At 39.1% G+C, this 24968-nt stretch overlaps 2 protein-coding genes across 4 annotated transcripts in view; one reads left to right on the top strand and one right to left on the bottom strand.

Moving 5' to 3' along the window:
- clcf1 (cardiotrophin-like cytokine factor 1) overlaps positions 1 to 24968 on the top strand; it is a 42214-nt gene that overhangs the window by 4805 nt on the left and 12441 nt on the right. The window contains exon 1 of one of the 2 annotated variants that reach the window (XM_007565854.2): positions 17896 to 18521. The exons of the other annotated variant lie outside the window; for it this stretch is intronic. Coding sequence (XP_007565916.1) covers positions 18503 to 18521 — 19 coding nt within the window. The 5' untranslated portion in view covers positions 17896 to 18502. Of the gene's footprint in view, positions 1 to 17895; positions 18522 to 24968 lie in introns of those variants that run through there. 2 annotated transcript variants of the gene reach the window in all.
- On the bottom strand, positions 23 to 9394 carry LOC103147517 (FACT complex subunit SSRP1-like). Of its 2 annotated transcripts, none has more exons than XM_016678469.1 (11): positions 9198 to 9394; positions 6697 to 6776; positions 6250 to 6435; positions 3807 to 3912; positions 3107 to 3300; positions 2889 to 2989; positions 2245 to 2374; positions 2037 to 2140; positions 1290 to 1418; positions 976 to 1197; positions 23 to 424 (listed from the first exon to the last, which is right to left on the bottom strand). In XM_016678469.1, exons 2-11 carry the CDS (start codon positions 6748 to 6750, stop codon positions 322 to 324), a joined length of 1329 nt encoding a protein of 442 aa, XP_016533955.1. In that variant the 5' UTR covers positions 6751 to 6776; positions 9198 to 9394; the 3' UTR covers positions 23 to 321. The 2 variants fall into 2 exon arrangements, with proteins under 2 accessions (XP_016533955.1, XP_007565961.1); XM_007565899.2 differs by lacking the exon at positions 9198 to 9394 and adding an exon at positions 7349 to 7440.

The raw sequence follows: 24968 nt of genomic DNA, 5'->3' as shown, positions 1-24968 counted from the left end.
AGCCTCACACACACACACACACTCACACACACACACACACTCCTCCAATCCACACGGCTCATGATTAGCAATAGTTCATTTGAGATTCATCAAGTAATCTGACAAGATTATCCCTCCAGAAACTGCTTGGATCCATCAGCGGCACACCATGCAATCAGAAATCACTCCACACCAATCAACCCGGGTTCCTTCAGCCACACGAGGCGCCCGCAACCATACCCACCTTCTTCTACAGGAGGTACAGACACAGACACACAGGAGAAGGGTGACATGAATCAATATCTGTAAAGGGAAACTGCTCTAACGTTTTAATTGTACAAACTAGGACGGGTTAATTTGCTCATAAATTACCTCTTTGAAGCCTCTGTTCTTGATGTTGAGCTTCTTGGCATTAACAAAGTCAAACAGTTTGCCATATTCCTCCCTACAAAGAAAAAAAAAAGACAAGGAGAATAATTTAGGTGTAATAAAAATCAATACTTGAAAAAGAGAAATTAAAAAGACAACGAGGAGAACGACTGCACTGGAAGGTGATGTCGCATCACAGGAAATAAACAGGAAGTCCAGATTTTGCACCATGGAAACCAATAAATTAATATTAAGGATACATAATAAATTGCTGATAATTCTTTTGTTAAATTAGAAATTTAAAATGTTTTTTGACTAAAATTGAAGAGTTTGAAAGTCGTGAAGCTTAAACATTTTTACAGACAAAGATTTTTTTTTTTCATCTCATCTGCAAAATGTTTTTATTTTTTGTACAGTTTTGGTTTCATTACAGCTTTGAGTGTTTTGTTATTTCAGCAAAAGGGCCTTTGAGTCTGTACACTCAAAGGAGTTAATCTGATAACATAGAAAGCCTTTCAATAAACACTAAAGCCTCTCCCTCTTCTTCTCCAGCGCAGCCGTCGTCTTTCCACGTAGCTGAAACCTGAAACACAGCGACGGCTCTGCGTGTGAACGAGGCGGCCTCACCTCTCGATGCTGCTGAACGTGTACTGGTTTCCTTGCTTGGTCTCGATCTCAAAGTCGAAGGACCGCGTCGTGGTGGTGCCTCTGGCGAAGTTGACGCAGGAGATTTCCTCAAAGCGCAGGTGAACCGGGGGCTTGTGGACGTAGATGAAGCCCCTCTCCAGAGGATAGAGGAGGCCTGAAGACGCCTTGTAGGAGCAGGTGATGCACTGAGCGCCAGAGTGGCTGTGGAGGAGGAGGAGGAGAAGAGGATCTTACTAGGATTTATTTATTGTGAAATAAAAACCTTCAAAAAGCGTGCTGGAGATGCATCCTACCCTTGGAAGTTTCCAGGCACAGTGATTTTGCGGTTGACCAGGGCCTTCATCACCCTGCTGACCATCTCATAAAGAGAGCCAGACATGTTTTTACTGAGTTTGCCCTCAAAGCGTTTTTCCACATCCTCCCTGTGGTAGAGTTGACAGGAAAAAAATAAGAATGTCTGAATGCAAACATTTGATGGGATTTCTGAGAAGAAAATTAAAGAGGTTATCACACTGGTAAAGCCGTTTCGGCTTTACCAGAAACAGCAGCATAAAAAAAGCTCTAAAAACCATAAAATAGCTCCTACAAAGCTTTGGCGCCACCTGGTGGAAAGCATGAAGGCAGTAAAGAATGCCTTGAAAAACGTTTCCACAGCCATTTTTTCATGTTTCAACCAAAAAGTTGTTTTTTTTTAATCCACAGATAAAAATCTACAAAGTGACTCTTTTACAAACCTAAATCCTACAAAGGTGTAAACAGAAAATAAACATTTTATTCATAAAAATAAAGTAAGCAATGTTTTAATAACGTATGTTTTTAACAGTAACATTAAAAAATATCTTAAAAATGGTGAAAACCTTTTATGTTATATATTTAAATAAAAGTGTAAATAGCACACTTTTCATTCATTTGTAAAAAAAAAATAATAAATAAATTTAAAAAAACTTTGAAAAGCCCATTTTATTGCCTTTCAGTGTTGCTTTAATGACCCAACTTCAGGCTTGTGGCAATAAAAATCAGCCTTCTCCTAATGTACTCACTCGCTCATGTTGAGGGTTAGGTTGATGTCCTCTTCCTTGGAAAAAAGCAGAATGAGGAAGTGATAACGGGTCTGACCCTGCTTGATGGGAGGATCCAGACTGATCTAAAAACAAAAAAAAACAGGGAAGGTGAGAAACATCAGAGTGAAGTGAAACTCCAGGACAGAAAAACTGGAAACCTGGAAAGGAGGAAGAGACGTTCACTCACCACAAAGAACATCTGCCGCTGATCCTTGTGAGGCAGCAGGAAGAGTCGCAGCACGGTGGTGTAGGGAATCTTGTAGTCGAACGTTTTGCCGTGCAAGTGGAGGAATGTCGGATAGATTCGAATATCATATCTGTAAGAATAGGCCAAAAGAGAAACGAAAGACAAATTAAAAAACACATTTTAAAAGTAATTTTTTATTCTGTTTATTGGCATGTTTTCTTTGTTGCTTTAAAGGCTGTATCCTGTGGCACGTCTTTGTTTTTTGTTCACTTTTAAACCAAAAAAAGAAGATTTATTAGGAAAACATACAAACAAGATAGTCTGTGTCATCCATTTGGAAAAACAAGAACTAGAAAATAACAAAAATGTTATTCTTTTAGAGCTTGAGAGCATATATTTGGGAGCTAAAAGAGACCACAACACATAAGTTTAGTCAAAGAGAAATGCATCAGTCGGTGAAAATACTTGATTGGTGAAATGTTAAAATCAAGTGGGAAATCAAATGATTGCTTTTGTTCAGAATAAACCAGGTTTATCCTTCAGGGAATAGGAGGATAAATATTCATAGTTATGGTAAAAGCAGATTTGATACGTTTTTAATCACCATGTGGGAATCTGAAGTGATGGTTTTGTTGTTCTCCTACCTTCCTCTGGGCGTCAGACACTGAAGCTCCTTGAAGATACAAACAGCGTCTCCTGTGGCCTGAATGACATCAGCCTTCGACAAAACGTTCTGGGCGAACGCCTAGAGGAAACAAAACACGCAAGCCATTCAACGTTACCATCAACGCTAATAAAGCCAAATCAGTTCCCAGAACCGCTTTTCAATAACTGCTAAAAAACAGAAATGATCAGGCATCACCTCCACAGGGTCTTGTCGTTCGTCGGTCTGACTGGGCGGGACGTAGAACCGGACCTCCATGAGAGAAACCTCGGTGTCGTCGTTCTGGTGGAACTCCAGTGTGACTTCGTTCTTCCCAGTGGCGCACTGGGAAACGTTGGACAGAGGGATCTCGAATGCCGTGTTGTCGTTGATATCGAACGACAGCAGCGGTCCTGGGAAAAGAGCGAGTTTCTTTCAACTTTGAATAATCACAAACATCCAGGAGATGCTGGATTATATTTGACATTTCCATGCTTCCCCAGACTCAAATTTCTAGATTTTTCTGGACACTTGTGGAAAAAAATGATTGATTTTATTATCCACAATATCTTTGCTTTGTCTGGCCTTTACTTTTGTCTAGTTAACGAACCACAGGTCTATTTTTGACACGCTGATATAAGCGCATATGTAAAGACCAAAAGAGATTAAACTTTCGGATTTTTAATGAATCTGCATTTTTCTGTAGATTTTGTCTGCAACTCAAAAGCCTTGTTGTGGCAAATACAACAAACATAATCTAAGGCAGAATAAAAGAGCCCTCTAATCTTTTACATGACGGAAAAGAGAATAAAGTTTGACGGGTCAAACCATATTCTAATTTTCTGGGTCTCCAGATGTTTAAGGACTGTGCAGAAACAAAGTGTGTTTGCCTTCAGTGACTCCATGCCGGCTTGTTTACCTGAGAACTTGGCCGTCCCCCAGTTCCAGCCCTTCACAGACATGTCCTTCTCCGACAACTCCACCTTGTAGTTCAACTTGAAAAACTCTGACAGCTTCTCAAAGTCCTGCAGAAGGAAAAAATAAAACAGCAAAGAAACAGAAAGATGAGAGGCGTAAACGGTAGACGGAGAAGTCCTGACAGACTTCATGGTGAACGAGTCAGAGCCCATTACAACGCAGCCCAGAAGGAAGCAGGAACGGTGGATAATTAATCACAATGTGATTGGGACTGTGCCGCCAGGGAACACAGGAGATGAATGTAATCCATCCGCCTCGTCTGTCCTCCGACAATCAGCTCGTTTATTTATCCTGCAGGCCCGCTTACAACTGGAGAGGACGCACACACAGCGACAAACACATGGTCACTGAAACACACGCACGCACGCACGCACGCACACACACACACACACACACAATCCCAGCAGTACAAACACATGTGGAAGTGATTGTGGCAAGCAAGTGTGCGTAGAGAGGAATCAGCTAATTTACGCACCTGGGTATCTGCCTGTCCATGGAGATATTAGAGCCAATTAGAGCCTGTGTGTGCGCATGCGTGTGTGTGTGTGTGTGTGTGTGTGTGTGTGAACACTAAAGGTCATAAGGATGTTTGTTGATCTGGATTAAAGAACTGTTTGTACTATTTGTAAATAGAAGCGTACGTAAAATCGGGAGTTGTTTTGCCGAAGCCAGTTTAATACGAACCAACACACATCTCATTTCCATCACAGATATAAACATTCACTTACACAACATCGCTACATCCTCTGTGTTTTGGGTTTCAAAGACTTTCTTCGAATCTCTTATAGTGATTCTAATCAATAACATTTCTAAAAAGGTGTTTTTTTTGGACTGTAGCTCTATTTTTGCTTTTACTTTTGATCCACTCCTGGTACCAAACAATGAAGAAGATAAACCGAACAACATAAGAGAAATGACAGGAATAAAAAACAATGTATCCTCCAGTGTTCACAAAAACATTTGAACTACGACGGCCAATCTGGTAGATGTGAGACCGTCTCGCATGAAGGACATTTTTGAAAGACATTTACACGCATGCTGCAGATTCGTATCCATTTAGAAGTGTGTATTGCAGTGACCTCTGACATGTTCATATTTTACACTGGACTTTAAACACTGTAGATGAGGATTTTGTACATACAACAAATTACAGCTGTTATGGTTACAGTGTTTGAAGAAGATATTGATGATAGATGATTGTGAGCTTTGATGAAGAGGACTTTGAGACGAAACTGCCAGAAATTGGAGGATTTATTTACTAGTGTATTTTTTAACTCAAGCTTTACAATAACTTCATACTTTGACTTTTACTATCCTGATGTCCTCACTTGATATAAATTTCATACCAAAGTGCTAAACCTGATGGAAAACGACTGAGAACACCATGATGAGGAAACAGAGGAAAATGTGTTTATTGCAAAATCACCATCATTGTTTTAATATCAGACAGCTCTGCCAAAAAATAAGCTACCTACTGTTACGATGGAAATATGCAATTGGGCACAAACAGAACGAGAACCGAAGAGGTTTCACTGCTAAGCCTGAGCAGAAGTATCGCAGGAGCCGTCAGCCTCCCGAAGACGATCGCAGCTCGGCGATTCGACAGACTCTCTGGCAGAGATTCGCCATCTTCCTCAGGACATTTCACAGGGACGGATAAATCAAACTGTCTGCTCCGCACGCCAGCAGCTAAATCTCTCGCCAATTCTCGATTACCGACACTAACTGTGGGATAATAAACAATGACATCACGGCTTTTCCTCCAGAACCAGAGGATCTATCTTCCACCAAAAATATGCTGATTAACCCCAGGAGACAGTCGCAGCCTGCAGGTTGTACCCACACCCTCATCCCTGTGTTACAGTTGCATCCTGACGTTCTCCATACGCTCCGAGAAAAGAGCGTTAAAAACAATGTGAGAGACAAAAGAACAATGATTTTTTTTCCCTAACCATCTTGTTTTGTGAGCTTAATTGCTCCAGTGAATTGACATAAACACCGACCCAGAAGAGTCGATGATTGCACTGTTTATGAAACATGCATGCTGGCGCTGGTTTCCCTCATTAATCCCATTATAGGTTTGAGGAGAGGAACCGACTGATTCACAGGACTCTGACAGAAACCCACATGCACTTATAGCCAGCCAAATGGCAGCCCTTTTCACACCAAGCGCACTGGAGTTTTTCTGTAGGAAACAACAGGGAAAGAAGGGTAGCTGTTTATCAGAAGACACTTTAAAACGAAAGCTTTGTCAGGAGGAAAAGCCCAATCGTTCTGAGGAACATTTTTATTTCCCAGCAATATTTAATCTGGAGAAGCAAGAACTCCATCGGACCGAGTCATTTGGGAATGATTAGCTAAATAGACACAGAAGCAGAGCTTACCGTGTCCCTGAAGCCGTCATATTTGTAGATGTGCCCAGTGCTGGTGCCGAGTTTGATGCCGTGGCCTAAACACACGCGCCTCCACTGCGCATGGTTGAGCTCTCCGGCCGGGATGTTGTCCACCTTCCCAGTCTTGTTGCTCTTATAAACCACGTTCTGTTTGCTGAAACGCAGCCGTCCGTCATTCTGCAGGAACACAACGCAGATCTGGGTTACCCTTTTCATAATACTCAAAAAGAAAGCAGATAAAAGTTATCAAATTTATTCATACTGCACTTTTAAAAACAACTTTAGCTGGCAAAAAAAGTATATGTATTTATGACAAATAATGAGGGGTGTGAATCCTTTTGAAAGGCACTATAAGCTTCGGTCTAAACAGGTTAAAAACAAAATTAGGTTGTTTTAACTGGGTGGGTCATATAGTAAAAAGATGGTGCTGTTACGTACCCATGAGCCTTTGACCTCCTGATAGATCTCGTTGAACTCTAGCATGTCCCCCATGTTGGCTGCAGGCGATGACTGATGCTCTACAGAGAGACCAAGAACTGGATCAGACACACACATCCACAGGGATTATGGAAAGCACATGTGCTACTTCAAAACTCAAGTCAGAAGACGTCAAGATATATTTATTACAAATGACTCGAAAGTTTTAAGTTAGCTTGTAAACTAACAAACGGCGGTGTAGTACCACTGTAATTACTGTTAATATAAAGGAGGAGTATGTAATTTCACTGTAGTGAAATGGAGCACAGTTTTGTATTTTCCAGGAGCAGAATAGCAGCTAAGCTAGCTGAAAATACATGAGGTGCACTTCTTTTGTGTTAAAGTGCTTGATAGGCTCCAGCAATCTTAAAAGAAGTAAACGACACGCGCTACAACACCGCCCAGCAGAGACACATCGAACGTTTAATCAAGCGCCCGGACAGAGCAAGGCCGGCATGAGGAAAACAAATCACAATTTAAAAGGTTTAAACGTCAAATAAAAGCGCTCGAAATGACCCTCATGAGCGCTTTGCAATCTCCGCTGCCTCATAATACCCACTGACTCTAATTCTATCTAAAACAGAAAATACCGTATGAAAACGTGAAACCTTACATTCACTGACGAGCCTCTGTTTCCCGCGTGTAGCATCAGGAGCTAGCGCTACGTCACAGGAAGTAGCAAGCGGTATTTGTATCTACGTCCGGCTAAGTAAAAAGAAAAAATATTGGTTTATGTATGTATTAAAAAAAAGTGTAATGAAATGTATTGAAAGCAACAATATATTGTAGGTAAATTACTGGCTTACTCAAATTTGACAACAATAAGACGGAAGGGAGTTTGCGCAGATCATAACTGACTGCAGTAACAAACAACTGCCACAGGAGGGCGCAGAGTGATTCTGATAAGAACTACGTCTATTCCCAAACTGCATACTCTGACCCAAAAGAGCTTTAAATGCTAAGTGCGAAAAGGCGCGACTAGTTTTAACTTATATTATTATTATTCAGAATCAAACGTACATGTCCTAACTCGTTGCATAAATAAATACACAATTTCATTTTTATAAGTTTAAGAACAGAGCAGTGTTCTTCAAGGTCTTGACAAGATTAACCTGCTGAGAAAGAACAACTGTGTGGCCAGTGGAGTTTTATTTTATATTCTGTCTTCATTAAACACATAGAAGAATGCGATAAAAAAAGTGAAAAAACTAAACACAGGCAGTAAACTAACCAACCAAATAGAACATGCTGAATAGAGGGCCTGAAGGCCTGTCTTAAATCATAACCCATTTAAGGCTCCCACTCTGTCAAGTAAGATTATACTTTCAGTGCTGCGCTCTCCCAAATAAATCTCCTGTTCCATAAAAAACAAGAACTGAGTCCCAGGTCTCCTCTTTGCTCCGAATAATCCAGCCCTGAGGATCTCGACTGTCAGCTCAAATAAGTAGGCCACTTTATTCAAACTCATTCACCGCTTGACTTTTACGGATTTTTGGATCTCGGCTTGATTAAGGAGGATTTTTACCAAAAAAAAGTCTGTGGGGATTATTTGCACGAAAGCGAAAATATATATAGGCAGATATAATTCTCTAAACGTGAATGAAATGGCTATTTAAAAAATAATAAAAAATAATAACAATAGCCTACTATGTTTAAGAGCTGCGGGAATGATTTAAGTATGCATTTTTATTTATTTTTATTTTTCTAAATCTTTTACAGCTTTATTCTCTACATGTTAAGGTCGTCGTAGTTTTTCATTGTTTATTTGCTTTTTCTAAAACGAAACGACTATTTGGCTGCCACGTCGTTGCATGGTGAGGTTTGTTTGGTGTAATCCCAAGCAGTCAATAGACCTCTGACGACACATGAACTCGCACCTAATGATAATTTACATTAGCACGTTAATTAACCTAAAATGTTTAGGTAAATTGGATTTTTAAAAAAACAACAACAACAAAAAACAACAACACTTATTTTAGAGCGTGGAAATAATACAAGCTGGAGAAAAAGCACGCACAGGAGAGATTCAAGGGATTCTAACGTGGGATTTTTGAGGCAACAGCAAAACCAAATGAAGATTTAAAAAGAAAAAAAAATAATAATAAAGGAAGAAAGAAAAACAATTAGAAAGGAGAGAGATGAAAGACTTGTTGACATCGTTCAGGGGTTTTATTAATTTAAATGTGAATTTAAAACTGAAGGGCAAATACCTCGAGGATTGTTTCAACACTTATTTATTTAATAGTTAATCTCTCATCAACTTTAAAAAGTAGACGAATTTATTTTATAGTAATTTCAGTTATTTTGTTGTAACACGATTTCACTCACTGGGTATTTTAAAGTAATTTTTTTTATTACCATCATAATAAATAAATAAATAAATAAATAAATAAATAAATAAATGGCATTTGCCCCCAAAATTTTTGGTGAAATGAAATTCACACGAGAACCACTCCACATATAATTTAGAGAGGGCATTGCAGTAATGACTTATTTCCTGCACTGTCGGGTTTGCCTGGTCCTCCTGGCCTCCCGGTCAGCTGATCCAGGCGGATTCGTCTCCTCGTTAAAGCGCCGCGGATTAACAGATCAAACGGCCGCAGTCAGGTTGTGTTCGCCGGGATGACGAGCGGATGAGAGGCAGGAATGAGTTGTGACAAGTCCGGTGGTTGAGCGGCTCTGTCAAGTGGTGCGTCAACCCCGGTGAATCACCGAGGAAGGAGGAGGGAGGGAGAGGATAACGAGGGAAGAAGAGGAGACAAGGATGGAAAAGGAGGGCAGGAATGGGAGCAAAAGAGGAGGAGGAAAAGGCTACAAAAAGGCTCCGCCGTCATGCAGTCTTGTCACACGGACCACACGAGTCGGCGAGAAAGTCCTGCGTTAGGCTCGTCACGTCGCTTGTTGATTTTTATTTCAGGAAAACGGAGGGAGGACATCACCTGTTGACTTATCTCCGCTTTTTTTTTTCTCTCTCTCTCAGAAAGTTGAGCCAAGACGTCAAGATTTTTTTTTCACCCTTAACAACAGAATAAACAGAGCTGGAGATAATGAGCAGCTTTTGTAGAGGTAAGATTATTAGCATTTGATTTTTATAAGCTGTAAAAGCAACTGTGATGTCAGTTAATCTCTTCAAAAAATGTTTGACTTATTTACCTTTGGGGTTTTTTTTTACCCCCCCACCCCAAAAAAAAAATTAATGACTTGCAAATTGGCCTTTAATGCAGGTGCGTCTCCGGTAAATACTGTCTGGGGTGGCCATGGGGTGGGGGGCACATCAAAACCAAAAGTCATGGCAGAATCTAAAGACTTTGTTTATTCATGTTGCAATGAAAGGACTTAAAATGTTGGTCCAATGAAAAAAATTCTTAAAAACACAAGATGATTTGATGGAGCATGTTTATTCATTTTAACGCCACAAAATTCACTGGCTACGGACACAACAACAGCTCTATTTTCTGACCTAAGCATGTCATGTTGGAATTATTTACAGACTTTTTAAAAACAGTGAACTATGATTGAACGATACAAAAAATAAAACAACAAATAAATGAATAAATAATTCACAAAATGGCCAGATGAGTGTGAACTACTAAAGTTGGGGGGTAGCACACTTGATTTAGAAATAAATACTCATGTACTCATCCGTTTTAAATTCATTTAGTATTAAAATAAAATAATCAATGTCAAGCATAGACAGGTGGCACCACTGCTGAAACCTGACACAGAACAAAAATTTAAATAAACGCTGAACAAATCCATTACAAATAAAAAAGTGCGTTTGGGGTGAAAGTAAAATGACAGAGAAAAAAGTAAAAGTTAAAAGTTGAACGTGTGACAAGGTTGAAGCGGGTCAGAGCAGCCAGAGCCCCCTGTCTAGTTAACTGTCACTGATATGAGAAAATACATGATTCACTTTAGTCAGGGTGTGAGAGGACACACACACACACACACACACACACACACACACACACACGCATGCAAACACACACACATAGTGTGTCCTCTTGGGATGACTGGCCCGGCTGCTTCTCCTCGTCTATAAAAGGAAGGGAAATGTAAAAAAAAAACACACACACACACACACACACACACACACACACACGCATGCAAACACACACAGACACATAGTGTTTCCTCTTGGGATGACTGGCCCGGCTGCTTCTCCTCGTCTATAAAAGGAAGGGAAATGTAAAAAAAAAAAAAAAAGACAGAAGGAGAATCTGTGGTAAAATCCTGCACTGGACGCCTTTTTCTCTTTTCTACCTTCATCCTTTGACCCGTCTGGGTGGCCAAAAGGTGGAGAATATTAAACTACCAGCAAATTCAGTAGAACTTTTAAAAAGATAATAAATATAAAGCTAAGCTGCTTCCCTTGACACGCAGAGCAAATAAATACACAATAAGACATTGCCTTTGACTCTCAGAGCATTAATCTCTCCAGGTTCAACTGTATCTGACTCCACACAGCTCCCTTTCTGCCTGATGCTGCAGAACACACTCTCACACTGTCAAAAGACAAAAAAAAAAAAAAACTGCCTGGAGGCTTGCATTAGACTTGGTGTGTTTCAGATAAAACCTTTAGTGTGTCTTGGATCAGGGAGCTCCAATCAGAGGAAACAAAGGAAGCAGGAGAGACAGAGGGAGATGTGGAAAAAAAGGGAGGATAAACTGAACTCCTTCACATCTTCTGATTCGCTCAAGCCAATTCTTCACGGTGCATACAAGAAGTCAGGAAGGTTTGTGGCAAAGAGGTTACGTTTATGCGTGTGTGTGTGTGTGTGTGTGTGTGTGTGAAGGACAGGAAGGAGAAACAGATAAAAGGAGAGGGGAAACTGGCTGCAGAGGGGTTAATGCAGTGCAGATTGACAGAAGTTAGGAGCACCCAGAGGGGAGGAGAGGCGAGGGGAGGGGGGCTGATATAAAATGAGTCGGTCACGCTTTGAACAGTTACACATGCTGTTTACATTTTTCCCAAATTAACATGGCCCCTCGCTTCAGAAAACGCTCCCTCCCCTCCACCTTTTCCTCTTCCTCCTCCTCCACCTCCTGCCCCCTCTATCCTACCAGACTCTTAACATGTCCTTTCCTCCCCAAAACCTGAAAAGTTCCCATTGCAATACCAATTAAAATCTTTTATTCAATCATACGCAGTCGTTACTTTCATTCTGCAGCTGGTACATTTTGAGCGTAATGTTCTGAACATAAAAACACAAACAACCGGGAGACAAAACCTGAAATAAATCACAACTTGGCACACAGAAGTGTAAAATTCAGTCTGACAATGAGGCAAGCAAGCAGCAGACAATATATTCCCTGTTTTCTCTGCGAGTCCAAATCCCCAAAGGTTTTATTCCGCATTTCAACTTAGTCCACAAAGGTTTAGAGACTGAACTAAACTGTTTTTCAGAATAATCCCAACAACCTGCCCAAAATAACACAAAGTTATGCGTACAAGGGCGGTAGCCCAGGGCCCAGCGTCCTGGGGAAGCAAAGATTCATCAAGTTATTATTATTTTTTAATGAAAGTTTATTTTACAAACATTTCATGAAGATCTGCCAGGGGACATTTTAAACTAACCATGCATCAGTTCTTACTAGTTGATGTGTAAGCCTACCTATCACGGTACAGTATCGTAGGATTAAAAAAATGATAATAATTTGTGGATCAGGGACTGAAACTGGCTCCAGCCCAGAACCTCAAATAGCTGTAAATTTGGCTCTGTATGAAGTCGTATATTTTTTCTCTTAAGAAACATATATTTGTTATAAAATCACAGCTGTAGACTGGATTCCCACTGCAGGATTTCACAAAATCCAAGGCTGTAGAGAAAATCCGCTTCGTGTACAAGAGGTACAAGAATCGAGATAATCAGCAGGATTTAGTAAACTCCCTTCTAACTTTCATTCAAGTTAAACGGATTCCAGGTTTTATATTTTCCAAATATTTGACAAACTCAGTCTGAATATGTCTTTTGTGATGATACCAGGAGAGTGCGTTCATGGAAACTTCTTTTCTTTTGGAGGGTAGATTTGATCTGAAGTAATTATTGGTTTACAACTGAGAGCTGGCTTCATTTTACCGAGAAGCTCAGCTGGTAGCTTTAAAATCCAATAGCAACTCGGATCAGAAGAACGATTTCACTGAGCAGCAGTTCCCTTTAGGTTTCTGTTCAGCGGCTTAAGAAACGTCATTGCAATCCTTCACATTTCACATGTTTGATCCAGACTCACTGAAGCTTCGCGAACGCCGTCTGAAACAGAACTGATCAAATGTCATGCAGTTTGACTGCAGGTGTGCAGCAGCAAAAACCAAACGAGAATAACGTCTCAGCACTTGGTATTTAATTTATAATAACGTATTTTGTATTTTTGGGAAAACATTTACCTGGGAAAATAAATGCTACAGTGGAATTCAATGAAGAAAATGAAACAATCTAAAGTCAATCTTAAGTTCTTCTTGTTTTTAGAATGAGTTTTATTTAGTGTTAAACTGATCTTTGTGTAAGAAAAGCACGTTTGTTAGCTTGTCGTCTTGATGAAAACAGTAAATATTGTAAAATTACCATTTTTTTCAATTGCTGACATGTAAAGCTGTTTTGAGAGGAGATGAATTATAATCTTGGTGTAAACAGAGCTAACAAAACAACATCTACAAGTAGAAAAAAAGGCAGACAGGGCATCATAAGGAAACTATTTCTGTTATAAACACATTTTGAAACGGAGAACTTCCAAGAATGCAACTTGTGGCTTTTAGTTTTGGCACCCAAAACCTCCAAGACGCTGCAAATTAAAAAAAAACATAAGCAGCAGGTAGGGAGCCTTTGAGAAGTTTTCATGTTCCTTGAAGGTTTTCACATTTTGTTGTGTTGAGACCACAAATGTGGGTGAATTTTAATATGATTTTTTTTTTGTTTTACACCAATACAAAGGAACAGATCCTCATGAGTTGGGAGGAAAGTTATGTGTTTTTAAAAAATTGTGTGTATGTTCAGGGATATTGTCCTGCTGGAAAAGCTTCTGCAGAGCATGATGGTGCTTCCACCAAGTGTCATAGGGTCATAAGAGCATTTGGTTTAGCATTCATCACTTTTGTCCCACTTTACAATTTTGCCTTACTTTGTTCATGTTGAAATTTGTGGTAGAGATCTCTGTGTCAAAAGTCAGATCTGATAAAGATCCTGATATATCAGATGTTGTGTTTTTGACAATTGCGTGCCTTCTGCAGACAACCGGTTCCACTAGATTTTATTTTGGGCCATCAAAGTAAAGGATGGTTAAATGCAAATGCATGCAACATTTTGTAGATTTTTATTAGCAAAAAAAAAATAACATATGAAACCCAAAGACAGCGCAGCTCAGGTTTCTTGACCAACAGAGGTCGTACACACGCTCACACTTTACAATAATTTCCATCGGCCAATTAATTAACCTGATATATTTAAGTGAATTGGGCCCAAAAAAACTAGAAGAGTGGAATTATTGACATTGATGTAGAAAATTTGGAGAGGCCACTTCCAAAACAAGGGGGTCTAAGTAGGAGAGGAGGAGGAGGGTCTGATGTCTAAGGCGGATTTGGAGAAGAGACTGAGACGGATGAGGCGACAATGAAATTGAAACCAAGCACAGCAATAAAAAAAAAAAGAAGCAACAGGAATGTTCAGATTTAAAAAAAAAAAAAAAAAAAGATTAGCTTATAAGGTGAAGCAGGAGAGACAACAAGGCGAGAGCAGAAACAAAGCAGAGGATGTGGCATTTACGACACTAAGAAATGGAGTTTCTGGGAATAAACATAATTTTTATAGGATCTCTTTTATTGGACTGTTTTCTGTTGCGCTTGTTTTTGGGTCACTGATGTTTCTGAGTGTCTCCATTGTTAAAGCTTTTATGAGCAAACGCCGACTAAGAAATCTCCAGAGAGAATAGAAGGGAAAAGTACATGGATTAGTGCTTGTATGTCCATTTTTAGATGCGTTTTAGGTGCAGCGATGCCTTTGGATACATGGATCTGCTGCACAGTGCACACTTTGGATGCTTGTGTGTGTGTGTGTGTGTGTGTGTGTGTTGAGTTAGCAGAGGAATGTGCACGCTTGATTGAGGACAGGCTGCACATAAATCTGGCCTTTAACTGTACACAGACACACAACAATGACCCCGAGCCCACATGTGTCTGTCCTTTTCGCCTGTGTCTCTGTCCCCTCACATCAGTGTCCTCATCCGTCTCTTTGCCTCTTATCGTTCAGCATTCAGGAAAGTGCTGTAGTAGACAAAAAATAAAAAATAAAAAAAATAACCAAGCTGTAAAATGACTGCAATCTATTGGCAGATATGTGGAAAGTGAAGCAGCTTGACTAAGTTTGGCTGTGATGAGTCGTTCCCAGAGGCAGGAGTCTCAAGCTGCCACGTTAGCTGGATGACAGTAATTATGCAAATCAGGATAGAGGATGGGTGTGCTTTATATAAAAAAAAGACACAAAAACAACTTTATGTGTGCACTGAAATATTTAGTGAACACATGTGGTAGAACATTATAAGCTCCCTTTTTGAATAAGAATTTAAATGCAAAATTTCTATCTTTTTCTTTTTTTTTTTTTTAAAGATTTGGGTTTGAAGCAGCCAGATGTCCTTGTAATCGGTTTATCTTCATCTTCAGTATTTTTTTCCCATGAACTTTGGCTGCTTTTCACTCATTTTCAGTCATGTCATTTTCAGACCTACCTGATGATTTTCCAGTGTTTTGGTTTGTTTGCTAAGGCACTTAACGCTGACCTATGACTCATGCAGGCATGAGAAAAGTCAAACTCCTTGCAGGCTAAATATGAGGTGAACGTGGGATGAATGACTCAGGCGGTTTGCGCAGTATGCACATCAGTTAGAGATGACTATTGAAGACCTGTGGGTGGAAAATGCCAAATATTTTAACTTACATATTTTCCTCATTCCTATCACTCATCGACGAGTTAACCCAACTTATTTAGCAGAATATTAAATGTAACATGCAGAACAGAAGCATGTTTAAAAAAAAAAAAAAAGTAGTGCAATGGCGCCGATATGTTTGTAAATAACCATGTTTTTATTTATTGCGTCTGCAATATAAAGTAAGCTGGAGCTAATTTGCGTTTGTAGCTCAGAAACACAATTTCTGGGGCTAATTGTCTCTGAGGGTGGAAGTTGTGACCATGGCTTTGCTGTGCAGATGGTTTGATACGGTTCTGAATAAGATTATGCCAATTTTCGCTGTTTAGTTTAGATTTATTTTACTGCAGTTTTGTCTCCTTTCTTTGTGTTTCCCATCGTTACCCACACGTTTTTAGTCTCGCTGTTAGCCGTGTGGGCTATGAGTTTTTTTTTATTAAGACGCTTGCCGAACTAAAGTCAATAAACATTAAATAGAGTTAATATTAATGTTGTAGCAGTTAATCTTCTCAGGCAGTAGGTTGATCCTTGATGTTGTCTTAACTTATTTTGAATAAGATGGCTGAGTAAAGTGGACTGATGAAGCTAAAACCTCTTTGGTCAATCGTATATTAAACTTACGATATGAATGAAAACAAGGTATAACGCAGATATGAAAGGATGAAGCTGCAGGGCTGCGAAGGAGCAGAGAAAGGCCTGCATTCTTGATCTGAACAGTAGGAGTAATATTTTATAGACTGAACATTTCAATCTGACTTGGATCTTTGTTTTGTCAGGTCAAATGTTTAAACGGTAGAAAAAGGGATTCATTTGGATTTTCCTCATTTATTGTTATGCCATTAGTGCAACATATGTTTTGCAGCAGATTTTCAGCAAGCAGGTTGTGTAACTGTAGATTTACCACAATCCCAGTTTTTAAAGCACTTCTGCTCCTAATCGTGTTTCCATAGCTTAATCTTCTTACTTGTCGGTGTGTGTTTGGCACCGACATTTGGATCGGTTGCATTTTTTAGCTGTGTTTCATTTTACTATGATTCTTTTATTTTCTGACGATTTTTTTTCTAGCTATAATCAAAATAATGATTATAGCTAAAAAGCTTTTGCTTTTCTTTATTTTCTGCCTTCACTGAAACATTTAATGATTTCTGTGGCTCAATACTTACTTTAATAAATCTATCTACAAAATATTTCACTTTTTAGTCCAATTACTTACTTATTCACAACTTATACAGATTCAAAGTAAAATGAAACATCTTCCCAAAAACGTATTGCTTCCTTCAGACTGTCAGATGTTTCTGATGTGTCTGACTTCAAATCTCTTACAGGCTGAAATTTAAAGTTAGGGTTTTTTTTTCCACTGTAATATGATTTCAGTCTGTCAGGAGGACATTTTATGGAGTTTTAGATTTCTCCTGTCGAGTGTGAGTGGGTGGAAGCACATTAAAAGTAATGCACCATAACTGAATTTATTCGTTTTTATTAGAGTTGAATGGGAACTTTTCAGAATGGATCTTTTTTAGTACAACTTATAAAAATACTTTCTTTTTACTTTAAGACATTAAATCAGACTCTACTTTTCCTGTTGTAGGTCAGTTAAAGATACCTATTTTTAAATTTTTGTTTGTTAAACAGCTGAATAATCAGAGAACTTTAGATTTTTTTTTAAATTTATTTAAATTCAGAACGCTACATGCATTTTCTTAGTGTTGGTTAGAATTGTCTTTTAATCTGTGTAACTTGGGTCAAAAATTTTGGATTTTCTTTCCTCACAATNCACTTATTTTAGAGCGTGGAAATAATACAAGCTGGAGAAAAAGCACGCACAGGAGAGATTCAAGGGATTCTAACGTGGGATTTTTGAGGCAACAGCAAAACCAAATGAAGATTTAAAAAGAAAAAAAAATAATAATAAAGGAAGAAAGAAAAACAATTAGAAAGGAGAGAGATGAAAGACTTGTTGACATCGTTCAGGGGTTTTATTAATTTAAATTTGAATTTAAAACTGAAGGGCAAATACCTCGAGGATTGTTTCAACACTTATTTATTTAATAGTTAATCTCTCATCAACTTTAAAAAGTAGACGAATTTATTTTATAGTAATTTCAGTTATTTTGTTGTAACACGATTTCACTCACTGGGTATTTTAAAGTAATTTTTTTTATTACCATCATAATAAATAAATAAATAAATAAATAAATAAATAAATAAATGGCATTTGCCCCCAAAATTTTTGGTGAAATGAAATTCACACGAGAACCACTCCACATATAATTTAGAGAGGGCATTGCAGTAATGACTTATTTCCTGCACTGTCGGGTTTGCCTGGTCCTCCTGGCCTCCCGGTCAGCTGATCCAGGCGGATTCGTCTCCTCGTTAAAGCGCCGCGGATTAACAGATCAAACGGCCGCAGTCAGGTTGTGTTCGCCGGGATGACGAGCGGATGAGAGGCAGGAATGAGTTGTGACAAGTCCGGTGGTTGAGCGGCTCTGTCAAGTGGTGCGTCAACCCCGGTGAATCACCGAGGAAGGAGGAGGGAGGGAGAGGATAACGAGGGAAGAAGAGGAGACAAGGATGGAAAAGGAGGGCAGGAATGGGAGCAAAAGAGGAGGAGGAAAAGGCTACAAAAAGGCTCCGCCGTCATGCAGTCTTGTCACACGGACCACACGAGTCGGCGAGAAAGTCCTGCGTTAGGCTCGTCACGTCGCTTGTTGATTTTTATTTCAGGAAAACGGAGGGAGGACATCACCTGTTGACTTATCTCCGCTTTTTTTTTTCTCTCTCTCTCAGAAAGTTGAGCCAAGACGTCAAGATTTTTTTTTCACCCTTAACAACAGAATAAACAGAGCTGGAGATAATGAGCAGCTTTTGTAGAGGTAAGATTATTAGCATTTGATTTTTATAAGCTGTAAAAGCAACTGTGATGTCAGTTAATCTCTTCAAAAAATGTTTGACTTATTTACCTTTGGGGTTTTTTTTTACCCCCCCACCCCAAAAAAAAAATTAATGACTTGCAAATTGGCCTTTAATGCAGGTGCGTCTCCGGTAAATACTGTCAGGGGTAGCCATGAGGTGGGGGGCACATCAAAACCAAAAGTCATGGCAGAATCTAAAGACTTTGTTTATTCATGTTGCAATGAAAGGACTTAAAATGTTGGTCCAATGAAAAAAATTCTTAAAAACACAAGATGATTTGATGGAGCATGTTTATTCATTTTAACGCCACAAAATTCACTGGCTACGGACACAACAACAGCTCTATTTTCTGACCTAAGCATGTCATGTTGGAATTATTTACAGACTTTTTAAAAACAGTGAACTATGATTGAACGATACAAAAAATAAAACAACAAATAAATGATTAAATAATTCACAAAATGGCCAGATGAGTGTGAACTACTAAAGTTGGGGGGTAGCACACTTGATTTAGAAATAAATACTCATGTACTCATCCGTCTTAAATTCATTTAGTATTAAAATAAAATAATCAATGTCAAGCGTAGACAGGTGGCACCACTGCTGAAACCTGACACAGAACAAAAATTTAAATAAACGCTGAACAAATCCATTACAAATAAAAAAGTGCGTTTGGGGTGAAAGTAAAATGACAGAGAAAAAAGTAAAAGTTAAAAGTTGAACGTGTGACAAGGTTGAAACGGGTCAGAGCAGCCAGAGCCCCCTGTCTAGTTAACTGTCACTGATATGAGAAAATACATGATTCACTTTAGTCAGGGTGTGAGAGGACACACACACACACACACACACACACACACACACACACACGCATGCAAACACACACACATAGTGTGTCCTCTTGGGATGACTGGCCCGGCTGCTTCTCCTCGTCTATAAAAGGAAGGGAAATGTAAAAAAAAAACACACACACACACACACACACACACACACACACACGCATGCAAACACACACAGACACATAGTGTTTCCTCTTGGGATGACTGGCCCGGCTGCTTCTCCTCGTCTATAAAAGGAAGGGAAATGTAAAAAAAAAAAAAAAAGACAGAAGGAGAATCTGTGGTAAAATCCTGCACTGGACGCCTTTTTCTCTTTTCTACCTTCATCCTTTGACCCGTCTGGGTGGCCAAAAGGTGGAGAATATTAAACTACCAGCAAATTCAGTAGAACTTTTAAAAAGATAATAAATATAAAGCTAAGCTGCTTCCCTTGACACGCAGAGCAAATAAATACACAATAAGACATTGCCTTTGACTCTCAGAGCATTAATCTCTCCAGGTTCAACTGTATCTGACTCCACACAGCTCCCTTTCTGCCTGATGCTGCAGAACACACTCTCACACTGTCAAAAGACAAAAAAAAAAAAAAACTGCCTGGAGGCTTGCATTAGACTTGGTGTGTTTCAGATAAAACCTTTAGTGTGTCTTGGATCAGGGAGCTCCAATCAGAGGAAACAAAGGAAGCAGGAGAGACAGAGGGAGATGTGGAAAAAAAGGGAGGATAAACTGAACTCCTTCACATCTTCTGATTCGCTCAAGCCAATTCTTCACGGTGCATACAAGAAGTCAGGAAGGTTTGTGGCAAAGAGGTTACGTTTATGCGTGTGTGTGTGTGTGTGTGTGTGTGTGTGAAGGACAGGAAGGAGAAACAGATAAAAGGAGAGGGGAAACTGGCTGCAGAGGGGTTAATGCAGTGCAGATTGACAGAAGTTAGGAGCACCCAGAGGGGAGGAGAGGCGAGGGGAGGGGGGCTGATATAAAATGAGTCGGTCACGCTTTGAACAGTTACACATGCTGTTTACATTTTTCCCAAATTAACATGGCCCCTCGCTTCAGAAAACGCTCCCTCCCCTCCACCTTTTCCTCTTCCTCCTCCTCCACCTCCTGCCCCCTCTATCCTACCAGACTCTTAACATGTCCTTTCCTCCCCAAAACCTGAAAAGTTCCCATTGCAATACCAATTAAAATCTTTTATTCAATCATACGCAGTCGTTACTTTCATTCTGCAGCTGGTACATTTTGAGCGTAATGTTCTGAACATAAAAACACAAACAACCGGGAGACAAAACCTGAAATAAATCACAACTTGGCACACAGAAGTGTAAAATTCAGTCTGACAATGAGGCAAGCAAGCAGCAGACAATATATTCCCTGTTTTCTCTGCGAGTCCAAATCCCCAAAGGTTTTATTCCGCATTTCAACTTAGTCCACAAAGGTTTAGAGACTGAACTAAACTGTTTTTCAGAATAATCCCAACAACCTGCCCAAAATAACACAAAGTTATGCGTACAAGGGCGGTAGCCCAGGGCCCAGCGTCCTGGGGAAGCAAAGATTCATCAAGTTATTATTATTTTTTAATGAAAGTTTATTTTACAAACATTTCATGAAGATCTGCCAGGGGACATTTTAAACTAACCATGCATCAGTTCTTACTAGTTGATGTGTAAGCCTACCTATCACGGTACAGTATCGTAGGATTAAAAAAATGATAATAATTTGTGGATCAGGGACTGAAACTGGCTCCAGCCCAGAACCTCAAATAGCTGTAAATTTGGCTCTGTATGAAGTCGTATATTTTTTCTCTTAAGAAACATATATTTGTTATAAAATCACAGCTGTAGACTGGATTCCCACTGCAGGATTTCACAAAATCCAAGGCTGTAGAGAAAATCCGCTTCGTGTACAAGAGGTACAAGAATCGAGATAATCAGCAGGATTTAGTAAACTCCCTTCTAACTTTCATTCAAGTTAAACGGATTCCAGGTTTTATATTTTCCAAATATTTGACAAACTCAGTCTGAATATGTCTTTTGTGATGATACCAGGAGAGTGCGTTCATGGAAACTTCTTTTCTTTTGGAGGGTAGATTTGATCTGAAGTAATTATTGGTTTACAACTGAGAGCTGGCTTCATTTTACCGAGAAGCTCAGCTGGTAGCTTTAAAATCCAATAGCAACTCGGATCAGAAGAACGATTTCACTGAGCAGCAGTTCCCTTTAGGTTTCTGTTCAGCGGCTTAAGAAACGTCATTGCAATCCTTCACATTTCACATGTTTGATCCAGACTCACTGAAGCTTCGCGAACGCCGTCTGAAACAGAACTGATCAAATGTCATGCAGTTTGACTGCAGGTGTGCAGCAGCAAAAACCAAACGAGAATAACGTCTCAGCACTTGGTATTTAATTTATAATAACGTATTTTGTATTTTTGGGAAAACATTTACCTGGGAAAATAAATGCTACAGTGGAATTCAATGAAGAAAATGAAACAATCTAAAGTCAATCTTAAGTTCTTCTTGTTTTTAGAATGAGTTTTATTTAGTGTTAAACTGATCTTTGTGTAAGAAAAGCACGTTTGTTAGCTTGTCGTCTTGATGAAAACAGTAAATATTGTAAAATTACCATTTTTTTCAATTGCTGACATGTAAAGCTGTTTTGAGAGGAGATGAATTATAATCTTGGTGTAAACAGAGCTAACAAAACAACATCTACAAGTAGAAAAAAAGGCAGACAGGGCATCATAAGGAAACTATTTCTGTTATAAACACATTTTGAAACGGAGAACTTCCAAGAATGCAACTTGTGGCTTTTAGTTTTGGCACCCAAAACCTCCAAGACGCTGCAAATTAAAAAAAAACATAAGCAGCAGGTAGGGAGCCTTTGAGAAGTTTTCATGTTCCTTGAAGGTTTTCACATTTTGTTGTGTTGAGACCACAAATGTGGGTGAATTTTAATATGATTTTTTTTTTGTTTTACACCAATACAAAGGAACAGATCCTCATGAGTTGGGAGGAAAGTTATGTGTTTTTAAAAAATTGTGTGTATGTTCAGGGATATTGTCCTGCTGGAAAAGCTTCTGCAGAGCATGATGGTGCTTCCACCAAGTGTCATAGGGTCATAAGAGCATTTGGTTTAGCATTCATCACTTTTGTCCCACTTTACAATTTTGCCTTACTTTGTTCATGTTGAAATTTGTGGTAGAGATCTCTGTGTCAAAAGTCAGATCTGATAAAGATCCTGATATATCAGATGTTGTGTTTTTGACAATTGCGTGCCTTCTGCAGACAACCGGTTCCACTAGATTTTATTTTGGGCCATCAAAGTAAAGGATGGTTAAATGCAAATGCATGCAACATTTTGTAGATTTTTATTAGCAAAAAAAAAATAACATATGAAACCCAAAGACAGCGCAGCTCAGGTTTCTTGACCAACAGAGGTCGTACACACGCTCACACTTTACAATAATTTCCATCGGCCAATTAATTAACCTGATATATTTAAGTGAATTGGGCCCAAAAAAACTAGAAGAGTGGAATTATTGACATTGATGTAGAAAATTTGGAGAGGCCACTTCCAAAACAAGGGGGTCTAAGTAGGAGAGGAGGAGGAGGGTCTGATGTCTAAGGCGGATTTGGAGAAGAGACTGAGACGGATGAGGCGACAATGAAATTGAAACCAAGCACAGCAATAAAAAAAAAAAGAAGCAACAGGAATGTTCAGATTTAAAAAAAAAAAAAAAAAAAGATTAGCTTATAAGGTGAAGCAGGAGAGACAACAAGGCGAGAGCAGAAACAAAGCAGAGGATGTGGCATTTACGACACTAAGAAATGGAGTTTCTGGGAATAAACATAATTTTTATAGGATCTCTTTTATTGGACTGTTTTCTGTTGCGCTTGTTTTTGGGTCACTGATGTTTCTGAGTGTCTCCATTGTTAAAGCTTTTATGAGCAAACGCCGACTAAGAAATCTCCAGAGAGAATAGAAGGGAAAAGTACATGGATTAGTGCTTGTATGTCCATTTTTAGATGCGTTTTAGGTGCAGCGATGCCTTTGGATACATGGATCTGCTGCACAGTGCACACTTTGGATGCTTGTGTGTGTGTGTGTGTGTGTGTGTGTGTTGAGTTAGCAGAGGAATGTGCACGCTTGATTGAGGACAGGCTGCACATAAATCTGGCCTTTAACTGTACACAGACACACAACAATGACCCCGAGCCCACATGTGTCTGTCCTTTTCGCCTGTGTCTCTGTCCCCTCACATCAGTGTCCTCATCCGTCTCTTTGCCTCTTATCGTTCAGCATTCAGGAAAGTGCTGTAGTAGACAAAAAATAAAAAATAAAAAAAATAACCAAGCTGTAAAATGACTGCAATCTATTGGCAGATATGTGGAAAGTGAAGCAGCTTGACTAAGTTTGGCTGTGATGAGTCGTTCCCAGAGGCAGGAGTCTCCAGCTGCCACGTTAGCTGGATGACAGTAATTATGCAAATCAGGATAGAGGATGGGTGTGCTTTATATAAAAAAAGACACAAAAACAACTTTATGTGTGCACTGAAATATTTAGTGAACACATGTGGTAGAACATTATAAGCTCCCTTTTTGAATAAGAATTTAAATGCAAAATTTCTATCGTTTTTTTTTTTGTTTTTTTTTTTTTTTAGATTTTGGTTTGAAGCAGCCAGATGTCCTTGTAATCGGTTTATCTTCATCTTCAGTATTTTTTTCCCATGAACTTTGGCTGCTTTTCACTCATTTTCAGTCATGTCATTTTCAGACCTACCTGATGATTTTCCAGTGTTTTGGTTTGTTTGCTAAGGCACTTAACGCTGACCTATGACTCATGCAGGCATGAGAAAAGTCAAACTCCTTGCAGGCTAAATATGAGGTGAACGTGGGATGAATGACTCAGGCGGTTTGCGCAGTATGCACATCAGTTAGAGATGACTATTGAAGACCTGTGGGTGGAAAATGCCAAATATTTTAACTTGCATATTTTCCTCATTTCTATCACTCATCGACGAGTTAACCCAACTTATTTAGCAGAATATTAAATGTAACATGCAGAACAGAAGCATGTTTAAAAAAAAAAAAAAAGTAGTGCAATGGCGCCGATATGTTTGTAAATAACCATGTTTTTATTTATTGCGTCTGCAATATAAAGTAAGCTGGAGCTAATTTGCGTTTGTAGCTCAGAAACACAATTTCTGGGGCTAATTGTCTCTGAGGGTGGAAGTTGTGACCATGGCTTTGCTGTGCAGATGGTTTGATACGGTTCTGAATAAGATTATGCCAATTTTCGCTGTTTAGTTTAGATTTATTTTACTGCAGTTTTGTCTCCTTTCTTTGTGTTTCCCATCGTTACCCACACGTTTTTAGTCTCGCTGTTAGCCGTGTGGGCTATGAGTTTTTTTTTATTAAGACGCTTGCCGAACTAAAGTCAATAAACATTAAATAGAGTTAATATTAATGTTGTAGCAGTTAATCTTCTCAGGCAGTAGGTTGATCCTTGATGTTGTCTTAACTTATTTTGAATAAGATGGCTGAGTAAAGTGGACTGATGAAGCTAAAACCTC

The sequence above is a fragment of the Poecilia formosa genome, unplaced genomic scaffold (genome assembly GCF_000485575.1).
Source record: "Poecilia formosa unplaced genomic scaffold, Poecilia_formosa-5.1.2 Scaffold183, whole genome shotgun sequence".
Classification (NCBI taxonomy): Eukaryota; Metazoa; Chordata; class Actinopteri; order Cyprinodontiformes; family Poeciliidae; genus Poecilia; species Poecilia formosa.
The sequence above is the reverse complement of the archived record's forward strand: the minus strand, read 5'-3'. Positions and strand labels throughout refer to the sequence as shown.

Excerpts from the sequence above, each read along its gene's own strand:
- LOC103147517 (XM_016678469.1), bottom strand. The coding sequence starts at position 6,750 with ATGGGGGACATGCTAGAGTTCAACGAGATCTATCAGGAGGTCAAAGGC. Across the intron at positions 3,913-6,249 it reads ATGACGGCTTCAGGGACACG|GACTTTGAGAAGCTGTCAGA; the intron begins GTAAGCTCTGCT and ends TTCCTTCTGCAG. Across the intron at positions 2,141-2,244 it reads AGCGGCAGATGTTCTTTGTG|ATCAGTCTGGATCCTCCCAT; the intron begins GTGAGTGAACGT and ends TTTTGTTTTTAG.